Source organism: Elephas maximus, chromosome 18 (assembly GCF_024166365.1).
Source record: "Elephas maximus indicus isolate mEleMax1 chromosome 18, mEleMax1 primary haplotype, whole genome shotgun sequence".
Classification (NCBI taxonomy): Eukaryota; Metazoa; Chordata; class Mammalia; order Proboscidea; family Elephantidae; genus Elephas; species Elephas maximus.
The window spans coordinates 80,356,218-80,368,504 of NC_064836.1; the positions used below are offsets into that span (position 1 = coordinate 80,356,218).

Consider the following 12,287-nt stretch of genomic DNA (forward strand, 5'->3'; position numbering starts at 1 on the left):
ACAACATAGATAGGAGGCCTAACACTCAAATGGTTTAGGAAAGAAGAAAAAACATTTTCCTCAAGCACGTATCAGAACTAATAGTAACTCATGGGGCAAGCTATGCTGTAGTAAGTTATTTTTTTCATATTACTCAGAAAAGACATTTTGTCCAGAAGGAAACCACAAATCATAAAGAAAATTTAAGGTTTTTAAGATAGCAACCAAAACAGATACATCTCCTTCCTGTCTTTGATTACAATACTGCAGACTTGCTTCAATGACACTCTAAAACTGGAATGACATTTTTATTCTAAGCTCGTTTTTAACTTCCTTACAGCTTTTGCTTTTTAAGCTAAAACATCTCTCATTCTTGGTACAATGATTTTTTTTGCTAAGTAATGAAAAACCAATTGTGTTTAAACCTTTTGAGATACTTGGTTTTATGCTGTATAACTCAGGATTTGGTTTCTAAAACCTCAAATTTAGCATCTCAAGAAAGAATGGTAACTATGGCATGTTTGAAAAAAATGTTTTGAAATGAAGTGATGGGCATTTAAAAATAGAATTCAGAGCGTGCACAGCTCCCTCCCGTCTGTTTTCATTGGGGGAGGAGAGTGACACATCTGCGTTGGCTGCCAGACACAGTGCAGAGATTCTGTTGAGCTTCACAATGGAGAGAGGAGCCACAAAGATCACTCATAATTACAGCATGGCCACCATGAACATGCAGTTTCCAAATGACACAGAGAACCTAGAAACAGAAATGACTAGCCACCGCCCTACTACCTTGCCACCAAAGCCTTTCTCCCTGCCCCTCCAACGTGTGAACGTTCTTTCCTACCCCAAACCATCACGGGTCCTGCCCAGTAAGACCTTTAATTCAGCACCAGTCAGAACTGACTCAACAACAACAGGTTTTGGTCCTCCCCTATGGCCAGTCTCAGGGTGGCTTTGGCTAATTTCAGATTTCAAGAATACTCAGGAATCAGATAAACATAAATAAGGGAGAACTTTGTGGGCTAGCCTTGAAGCCAAACATTATCCATAATTTTTTCCTTCTAAGAAAATTTATCCCAAAATTCAATTAACTTACAGATGAAATGGAAACCCTGGTGGCGTAGTGGTTAAGTGCCATGGCTGCTAACCAAGAGGTTGGCAGTTCAAATCCGTCAGGCACTCCTTGGAAACTCTACGGGGCAGTTCCAGTCTGTCCTATAGGGTCGCTTTGAGTTGGAATCGACTCGACGGCAGCGGGTTTGGTGTGGGTTTTGGACAGATGAAATTTTGGAAGATGAAGTAATCTCTCACCAGCTACAGGAGTTTTGTTCCTGAAAAGTATTATGTTTATCAAACCCATGGTTAGGGTAAGATAACTGGGAGCAGGGAAAGGAATATCACACAATAAGAATGGCTGTAAATATATTTATAAAACCCCAAAGTAAGCAAATGTTCTGAAAAGCACCTGCTTCCAAAACAAACCAATTCCAGCAGTGTAAGCAGTCATCAACTGTAGGAGGAACGCTTGTCTTAAAACACTTCACTCAACGTTCAGGAAACATCACTGCTGTGCCATGATCTACCTAGACACTGTCCTGGATTTAACTGTGTCCCCCCAAAATACGTCAACTCCCCTAGGCCATGATTACCAGTACTGTGTGGTTGTCCTCCATTTTGTGATTGTAATTTTATGCTGAAGAGAATTATGGTTTGCTTGTTTAACACCACCCTTACTCAGGTCACCTCCCTGATCCAATGCAAAGGGAGCTTCCTTGGGGTGGGGCCTGCACCACCTCTTATGTCTCAAGAGATAAAAGGAAAGGAAAGCAAGCAGAGAGTTGGGGGCCTCCTACCACCAAGAAAGCGGCACCAGGAGCAGAGTACGTCCTTTGGACACTGGGTCCCTGTGCCTGAGAAGCTCCTCGACCATGGGAGGATTGAGGACAAGGACCTTCCTCTGGGGCTGACACAGAAAGCCTTCCCCTGGAGCTGACGCCCTAAATTTGGACTTGTAACCTACTAGACTGTGAGAAAATAAATTTCTCTTTGTTAAAGCCATCCACTTGTGGTACTTCTGTTACGGTAGCACTAGATGACTAAGACAGACATTTCAAGTTCAGGCAATAGGCTGACATTATCTCTTTACAAAACTTTCAAATCAGTGGCTACAGATATGTTGGTCTTAGTCAGGAATAGGAGCCACCCAAGTCCTCTTTCAAGGAAGGGCTTGCTGCCCAGCTGCCAAGAATACATCCAGTAAATTAGCCTGCTGCTGTCAGCTCATCTGGGTCAGTCTCATCTGCAAAGAGCCACCTGCATCCAAGGACTGAGCCAAACAGGCCATGCTTGTTCCAGGGCACCTCACCGGGGGGACAAGGCTTTGTCAAGCCTGCATCGAAGTGACACCTTTCCCTCTCCCCAATCTGCTTTCTTCTCGCTTCTTTTCACAGGTGTTTATTTCTAATAAATATTTTGTACCCCAAACTGTCTCAGTGTCCCCTTCTTTCTTGCTTCATTTTACCACACACTTCAGGATAATGCATGTCTATACTCATCTTCTTGAGTTATGTTTTTCAGGGTATAGTCCTCACTTCATTTAATGAAAGGAAGGAATATAATAGATTTCTCCCTGCATTACCCTACATGGTACACAAAAGAGCAAACAATCATGGTTGAAAAGTTTTTTCTTTATGAAGACTAAACTATGTCTTGCCCATAAAAACACAAATATAAAATAGCATTCATCCATGCATTCACTCCTAGATCACTGGGCGCCTTCTAGATACCAGGCACAAGGGAAAGAGCAGTGAACGAAGCTTCTGCTGTAGAGGAGTTTGCATCCTAGTGTCATGACAGAAATGAATACAATCCAATACAATGTCAGGGTCTGCGAAGTAAAATGAAGCAGGGTGAGGGGAGAGAGGACGACTAAAGAAGGATCTACCTTTTCTGGTCCACAGGCAGGGAGGGACTGCTATAATCCATATACTTCTGGGCTTGTACAGTCATATACACACTCCGTATATCAGTTTCCTAGGTAGTATGTATCATTCTTGTTCTAGGGAAGAATTCATCACATTCAGCCTTACAATTTTTTCTGCATTGTGAGTCCACCTGCTGCACGAAACATAAAATCTTTAATCTATGTTACCAACCTAGAGAGCAATTCTGTCTTGGGGAAAGAGCTGCCTGAGCCATCATAAGCTGAAGTCAGACACAGGTGTCTACGGCAGATGGCTTTAGTGGGCAATATCATAAACTTGCCAGATTTTTTAAAATATGAAAGTGTTTTCTACCTCATTAGGACATGACGGTTGACCATCCACAAACACCTGTTATTCAGGCTTCTTCTTGCAAAAAAGCAACCACACATAGTCTTAGATCTAAAGGTATATGCTATATAATCTTTGTCAGAAGGATCTAATACTTAGATGACTTATAAAGGCACAGAAAAGGGAAAAATAGGAACTTAGACAGTAGTGGTAAAAAAAAAAAATAGTAGTGGTAGGGGAGAATTAAATGGCTTTGTTCCTTCCCAAATACTCAGAAACTATTATGTCTATGGGGAATCCCAGGTGGCCTTGGTGGTCTTCACAGGCCTCTATTTATGCCATCTATATAAAAATAAATAACACAAATGCCATTTTCTTTCTGAGAATGACTGTTTCTGCATCTCTAGCTCTTGCTTTTCTTCCTTTAGGATCACTCCGTCATCATCATCTTCAGCACATATATTTCATAAACACCAGCACCACAACGCACCTGCTCAAGGGAGACTGAACCATACCTACCTTGCTGAATTCTTGTTATGAGACAGAGGGGAAAAGGCAATAGACTTGGGAGTTTGGAGAACTGAGTTCAAAGGCAGATACTGTGATTTATTAGCTCTAAAAGACTAAAACTGAAATTTATAATCTTGGGACACTTCAGTCTTTTACCCAGTCCCAGTGCCGATGAGTCGGAATCGACTTGACGGCACTGGGACTGGGTAAAAGACTAAAGTGTCCCAAGATTATAAATTTCAGTTTTTGTGTCTGTAAAGTTGAGATAACATCTATCCAGATGTCTTACAAGGTCAGTCAAAGGATATGTTTTAAAGTACTTTGAAAGCTAAAAAGTGATCTGTAAATTTAAGGAACTGTTACAAATGGAGTCTGTTTGAATTTAAATGTTAGCATATTATTCTGATAGAATTCTCAATTTATCAATCAAAATGTATTCATTCATTTAAGAAATATTTATTTAGTATTGTGCTACACTACAGGGAATATACAAAAAAAGGACAGCTATCCCTGTTACCAAGGAGGTTATAAAGCAGATTAGACAGGAGGGGGCAGAGAGGAGATGTGGTTTTGGTTTCTGCCAACACCTACTGAACACTTCCTATGTGCCAGACACATTTCTAAGTGCTTTATATGCATTACTCTTAATCTTCAGAACCTTACGAAATAGGTGAGATTTTTTACCCTTATTTTACAGATGAAGAAGCTAAGCACAAGTAGCTTGAAAGCTTGCCCAAGGTCAGACATCTATTAAGTGGTAAAGTTAATTCACAAACTCAGGCAGAAAACATACACACCACAATAATAACAATAACAAGAACTAATAATAACTGACAATCCTAAAATAGTAAAATGATAAATAATCCTGGGATGGAGTGGTCATGATATAAAAACAAAACTAGATCCAAACTTGTTTGTAGAATTCAGACAAGAAAAATTAAAGGTCAAGTAAGAATATTATATTCAATATACCCTTTTTTGAGTGTGCAACAGTAATATACTATACTAAATTTTAACGTACATATAGAAAAACACATAAACCCCACACGTACTTTGGAAATTCCATCAATTCCTGGAGCCTTGTTTTTCACCGATGCCTTCAGTGCAGCTTGGCCTTCTTCCTTCAGTACCGTTGGTTCTTGATCACATGACACCTCCTGAAATGGCTGAATGCCGACCAGTTCTTTTTGGTACAGTGACTCTGTATACTCCTTCCGTTTTCCTTTGATGCTTCCTGCATTGTTTCACATTTGCCCACAGAATCCTTTGACACTGCAACTTGAGGCTTGAATTTTTTCTTCAGTTCTTTCAGCTTGAGAAAATGTGAGCATGTTCTTCCCTTTTGGTCTCCTAACTCCAGGTCTTTGCACATTTCATTATAATACTTTAATTTGTCTTCTAGAACTGCCCTTTGGAATCTTTTGTTTAGTTTTTTCACTTCATTTGTTTCTTCCATTCGCTTTAGCTATTCTACATTTAAGGGCAAGTTTCAGAGTCTCCTCTGACATCCATTTTGGTCTTTTCTTTCCTGACTTTTTAATGAACTTTTGCTTTCTTCGTGTATGATACCAAGGATTTAACTTGGAGCCACAATCAATGCCCATGGAAGCAGCAGTCAAGAAATCAAACGACATATCGCATTAGGCTGTAAAAGACCTCTTTAAAGTATTAAAAAGGAAGAATGTCACTTTGAGGACTTAGATGACTCTGACTCAAGCCATGGTATTCTGAATCACCTCATATGCGTGCAAAAGCTGGACAATGAATAAGGAAAACTGAAGAAGAATTGATACATTTGAATTATGGTGTTAGAAGAGAATACTGAATATACCACGGATTGCCAGAATGCTCCTTAGAAGCAAGGATGGCAAGATTTTGTTTCACGCACTTCGGACATGTTATCAGGAGGGACCAGTCTCTGGAGAAGGACATCATGCTTGGTAGATGGTCAGCAAAAAAGAGCAAGACCCTCAACGAGATGGACTGACACAGTGGCTGTAACAATAGGCTCAAGCATAGGAATGACTGTGAGATGGCGCAGGACTGGGCAGTGTTTCGTTCACTGTACAGAGGGTCACTATGAGTTGGAAATAACTCAATGGCATTTAACACCAATACTTTTGAAATACCTCATTGAGTATGTAGTGCCTTATAGACTGGCTTTAAAAACTGAGCAAAAAACCGACTTAAAGCAATGTGTGACTACTTATCCATGTATCAGTCTTAATATAACCTATTTTATTTCAAAGAATTACAAATGATTTAAGTATTTTCCGATAATCAAAATCTTTTAATGCTGGTCTATCATAATAGAAAATAACTTGAAATAGGATAATAAGAAATGCCAACAGGCAAATAAATTATTTTCAGTTTGCACAAAAGCACTGTGTTGGTTTTCCACAGTCTGGAGAAGAGACACTCATTCCTGTGGATCTTTATATTTCATATCATTATAGCATTTTATACATGGGAAAATAATTTTGACAACTACTTTTCAAATGACACACAAAACAATGGTCAGCAATATTTTCTACTCATTTTAATTTCTAGCAGAATGTGTGCTGACGGCTATTTGGTCCTGTATATATCGAATGTAACTTACCAAGCGATAAGTCTGGGCCTTTAAAACATTGAGATCAATAAAGTTTTCTTCATTGTCTGTCTCTTCTTCCTTCAAAAAAAATAAAAACATTTTTAAAGTTAATAATTATAAAAAATTATAAGAAGTATATTCCCAGCTTTCACATAGCTAGTCTACTAAGCTTGATATAAAGGCTAATGCAGGAAAGAGTACTTAAAAGTCCAGTGAAAGCATACATAACTAGGGAGTATTAATATTAGCAGCTTATCTGTCTTTTGAAGTTTTGATGGTGCCATTAATATAGAATCTGTTTTTGTAGTCACTGAATAAATGAGGGGTTTTTTTTAAGGGGAAAGAAAAGAGTCACTGTCATAATACTAGAGATAAATAAACATAAGAACAGAACCAGGAAATGGCTCTAAGTAGCATATCTGAAATAGTGGAAGGAGTTAAAGGTAATTTTGAGAAAGATGACTGAAATAGATAAAAGTGAGATTGACAGAATAGTCTCACCTTCTCCAGAGACCGATCATACTGATGCATATTTGTGACATCTCTTACCTCTTATAGAAGGAGCCCTGGGGTCAGAAACCCTGGTGGTGCAGTGGTTAAGTGCTATGGCTGCTACCCGAGAGGTCGGCAGTTCGAATCCACCAGGTGCTCCTTGGAAACTCTACTGGGCAGTTCTACCCTGTCCTATAGGGTCACCATGAGTGGGTTTGGTTTTGGGTTTGGTGGCCCAATGGCTAAGTGCTCGGCTGCTCACCAAAAGGTTGGCAGTTCAAACCTACCCAGCCGCTCGGCTGAATAAAGACCTGTAAATCTGCTCCCATAAAGATTATAGCCTAGGGGAGGCAGGGCCAAGATGGCAGAGTAGTCAGACACTTCCGATGGTCCCTCTTACAAAAAAGACCCCAAAAAAACAAGTGAATCGATTATATATATGACAAACTAGGAACCCTGATCATCAAAGGCAAAGTTAAGGAATCGGACTGAGTAACAGGAGGAGGGAGAGGCAGTGCAGAAGCAGCAAGGAGTTGCTGAGTTGGCAAGAGTGCCTCGGGCCCAAATCCCTGGCGCAACCATGGCAGGGCTGGTGGTAGTGTTCAGGACGCGGCTGCTTCAGCGAAAGAAGGCAAAGTGGCGCACCCCTGATCCCTTGGCACAACCGCGGCAGGGCTGGCAGTAGTGTTTGGGGATGTGGCTTCTTCAGCGAGAGAAGGCAAGTGAAGTGGCACACCCACGATTCCCTGGCACAATTGTAGCGGGGCTGGCGCTGGCATTCAGGACGTGCCTACTTCAGTAAAAGAAGGTAAGCGAGGTGGCACAGCTCTGATCCCCTGGCATGACCGCAGTAGAACTGAGCCAGGGCACAGAATCTATGCACACTTCCGGAATCTGAGATACAACACTGCTCTCGGCACAAAAGAAGTGATTTTGTCTAATTTCCTGCATGGATATAATTGCTCCTCCTTTTGAAATAACTCTGTCCCATCTATCTGATCCCTCTTACCCTTGCCCCAGCTGGCTTCATTAACAGTTGATTTCCCTGGGCCTGAGATAGGTTCTGCTCCACTCCATGAGCCATTCTCCTGGCCTTGGAGAAGGAACAAATTAATAAACGGGGGAAAAATACACTGCTGACTCCCCTGATTTGGAAATTCAGAGTAGAAGTGGCTCCTGTCCAGAAACAAGTAGTCCACAGACTTTGTCTTTAACCCCTGCATGGATCCAAGTGGCCCCATTATAGCAGACAGGATCTCACTGTTATATTGCAGCGTGAATCTGTGTGAGGCCTGACTGTAACTGTCTCAGCTGGGTGGTGGAGAGGTGGGTTTTTGAAATTTGATACAGCTCTGCATATTAAACAGGGTCCTCAGCTACCCACAGCCAGGGCCTCAGGATTGGTGGCTCCACCCAAGCCACCTAGCCACCTGTGACAGGAGTCCAAAGATAAGTGATGCCTCACAGTCCTTGCAGTTAAAAGCACTGGGTGCCTATGGTACAGTTGTACAGCCCACCCACCAGAGCACTCTAGAGAACAGGGATGCACCTTCCTCACAGACACCCAGGGAAAGGTTGTCAGCCCCTGCCTTCCTCAGGGTGTGATCCCAGCTGCTACCAGAAACCTGTGCATACACCAATCACCACTGCTCCTCTAAGATCCTAGGTGAAAGCCTGCACCACACACTAGGTGGCCAACTACCTGGACACCTGAGCTGAATCTATATAAGAACAGTGAATGGGTTCCTAGGTTTATATATCTGGTAACAGCTCTAGCCATCTGGTGAGAGGACATTAGTGCTTCAAAGGCTCCAATAATCAAGTTAGCTCACTCTAGTAGCCTATTTGGGTATATTGACACAAGAAGCTAGGGCATGGTGAGCAAACATGAAATAAATTAATAAATAACTTATTGATGGCTCGAAGACAGTGGTCAATATCAAATCACATAAACCAGACCACGATTGCTTTAACAAACTTCTAAAACAAAGAATCAAGGAATCTTCCAGATGAAGATGTATACTGGAATTACCAGATGTAGAATACAAAACACTAATATATAGAACTCTTTAAGACATCAGGAAGGAGATCAGGCAAAACGCAGAAGAAGCCAAGGAGCACAGACATAAAGCAGTCAAGGAAATTAAGAAGATTATTCAAGAACATAATGAAAAAATTAATAGGCTGCAAGAATCCATACAGAGACAGCACCCGGAAATTCTGAAGATTAACAAAATTGCAGAATTAGACAACTCAGTAGAAAGTCAGCAGAGCAGAATTGAGGAACTGGAGATAAAACACTTTACAACAACATATTTGAAGAAAAATCAGATAAAAGAATTTAAGAAAGTAAAGAAACCCTAAGAATCATGTCAGACTCTATCAAAAGAAATAACCTACAAGTGATTGGAGTACCAGAACAGGGAGGGATAACAAAAATAAAGAGAGAATTGTTGAAGATTTGTTGACAGTAAACTTCCCCGACATCATGAAAGATGAGACAACATCTATCCAATATGCTCATCAAACCCCATAGAAGGTAGATGCCAAAAGAGTGTCACCAAGACACATTATAATCAAACTTGCCAAAACCAAAGATAAAGAGAAAATTTTAAGAGCAGCCAGGGATAAATGAAAAGTCATCTGCAAAGGAGAGTCAATAAGAAAAAGCTCAGACTGCTCAGCAGAAACCATGCAGGAAAGAAGGCAAAGGGATGACATATGTAAAGCACTGAAGGAAAAAGACTGCCAGCCAAAAATCATATATACGGCAATACTGTCACTCAAATATGAAGGTGAAATTAGGACATTGCCAAATAAACAAAAGTTTAGAAAATGTGCAAAAACAAAACTAAAACTACAAGAAATACTAAAGAGGATTCTCTGGTTAGAAAATCAATAATATCAGATATCAACCCAACACTAGAACACAGGACAGAGCAACAAGAGATCAACCCTGATAGGGAAATCACAAAAATGAATCAAGATAAAAAAATGCTCAAAACAGGGAATCAGCGATGTCCTTATGTAAAAGATGACAACATTGCATCAATAAAGACAGACTAAATAAAGTTGCCATAGATCTTTCACGTGGAGAGAAAATCAAGGCAATATAGGGAGATAAAAGTTAGACTTGAACTTAGAAAAAAAGGGGTAAATACTAAGGTAACCATAAAGGAGACTAAAAATCCTACACGTCAATATAAATTACAAGAACGACATAAAGACTCAGCAAAAACAAAAACGAAAAAGATAAATACACAATTTACAAAGAAAAACTACTCAGCACAAAAAATTGAAAAAACAACTGTGAACACAAAAAAAGACATCAAAATGACAGCACTAAATTCATACCTATCTATAATCATGCTGAATAGAAAACAACTAAATGCACCAATAAAGAGACCCAGAGTTGCAGAATGGATAGTAAAACACGATCCATCTATATGCTGCCTACAAGAGATACACCTTAGACTTAAAGACACAAATAAACTAAAACTCAAAGGATGGAAAAAAATATATATCAAGCAAACAACAATCAAAAAAGAACAGGAGTGGCAATATTAATTTCAGACAAAACAGACTTCAAAGTTAAATCTACCACAAAGGATAAGGAAGGACACTATATAATGATTAAAGGGACAATATACCAGGAGGATATTACTGTATTAAATATTTATGCACCCAACAACTGGGCTTCAAGATACATAAAACAAACTCTAAGAGCACTGAAAAGCAAGTTAGACAGATCCACAAGAATAGTAGGAGACTTCAACACACCACTTTTGGTGAAGGACAGAAGATCCAGAAAAAAGCTCAATAAAGATGCAGAAGAGCTAGAAGCCACAATCCTCATAGACGTATACAGAATTCTGCATCCAACAGCATCCAAGTACACTTTCTTTCCAACACACATGGAACATTCTCTAGACTACACCACATATTAGGCTATAAAGCAAGTCTTAAAAGAATCCAAAACATCAAAATATTACAAAGTATCTTCTTTGACTATGAAGCCATAAAACAAAGAAGATAATAACAGAAAAAAAAACAGGGAAAAGAAATCAAACACATGGAAACTGGACATTTTGCTCAAAAACAATTTGATTATAGAAGAAATTAACAATGGAATAAGGAGATTCATAGGATGCAATGAGAATGAAAACACTTCTTATCAGAACCTTTGGGACACAGCTAAAATAGTGCTCAGAGATCAATTTATACCAATAAATGCACACATCCAAAAAGAAGAAAGGGCCAAAATCAAAGAATTATCATTACAACTTGAGCAAATAGAAAGAGAGCAACGAAAGCAACCCTCAGGCACCAGAAGAAAGCAAATAATAAAAATTAGAGCAGAATTAAATGAAATAGAGAACAGAAAAACAACTGAAAGAGTTAACAAGACCAAAAGCTGGTTCCTTGAAAAGATTAACAAAAGATAAACCATCGGCCAGACTGACAACAGAAAAACAGGAGATGAGCAGATAACCTGAATAAGAAATGAGATGGGCGATACCACAACAAACCCAACTGAAATTAAAAGAGTCATAACAACGCTATGAAAAATTGTACTCTAACAAATTTGAAAAAGTAGAGGAAATGGGCAAATTTCTTGAAACACAAAAAAAGGCTGTGGCCCTGATGGCTTCACTGGAGAATTCTACCAAACTTTCAGAGAAGAGTTAATACCACTACTACTAAAGGTATTTTTCAGAGCATAGAAAAGGATGGAATGCTCCCAAACTCATTCTATGAAGCCAGCATAACCCTGATATCAAAACCAGGTAAAGACACCACAAAAAAAGAAAATTACAGACCAGTATTCCTCACGAACTTAGGTGCAAAAATCCTCAACAAAATTCTAGCCAACAGAATTCAACAACGTATCAAAAAAATAATTCATCATGACCAAGTGGGATTAATACCAGGTATGCAGGCATGGTTCAACATTAGAAAAAATATCAGTGTAATCCATCACACAAATAAAGAAAAGACAAAAACCACAAGATCTTATCAATTGATGCAGAAAAGGCATTTGACAAAGTCCAACACCCATTCATGATAAAAACCATCAGTAAAATAGGAACAGAAGGAAAATTCCTCAACATAATAAAGGGCATTTATACAAAGCCAACAGCCAACATCATCCTAAATGGAGAGAGTCTGAAAGCATTTCCCTTGAGGATGGGAACCAAACAAGGATGCCCTTTACCACCACTCTTATTCAACCCTGTGCTGGAGCTCCTAGCCAGGGCTATTAGGCTAGATAAATAAAGGGCATCCAAACAGGCAAAGAAGAAGTAAAGGTATCTCTGTTTGCAGATGACATGATCTTATACACATAAAAACCTCAAGAAAACTACTGAAACTAATAGAAGAGTTTAGCAGAGTATCAGGATACAAGATAAACACACATAAATTAGTTGGATTCCTCTACA

At 39.5% G+C, this 12,287-nt stretch overlaps 1 protein-coding gene across 2 annotated transcripts in view; it reads right to left on the reverse strand.

Moving 5' to 3' along the window:
* The window catches only part of IFT57 (intraflagellar transport 57), a 93,420-nt gene that overhangs the window by 59,620 nt on the left and 21,513 nt on the right, over positions 1-12,287 (reverse strand). For both annotated transcript variants that reach the window (XM_049857803.1, XM_049857804.1), the window contains exon 5: positions 6,364-6,432. In XM_049857803.1, coding sequence (XP_049713760.1) covers positions 6,364-6,432 — 69 coding nt within the window. The remainder of the gene's footprint in view (positions 1-6,363; positions 6,433-12,287) is intronic.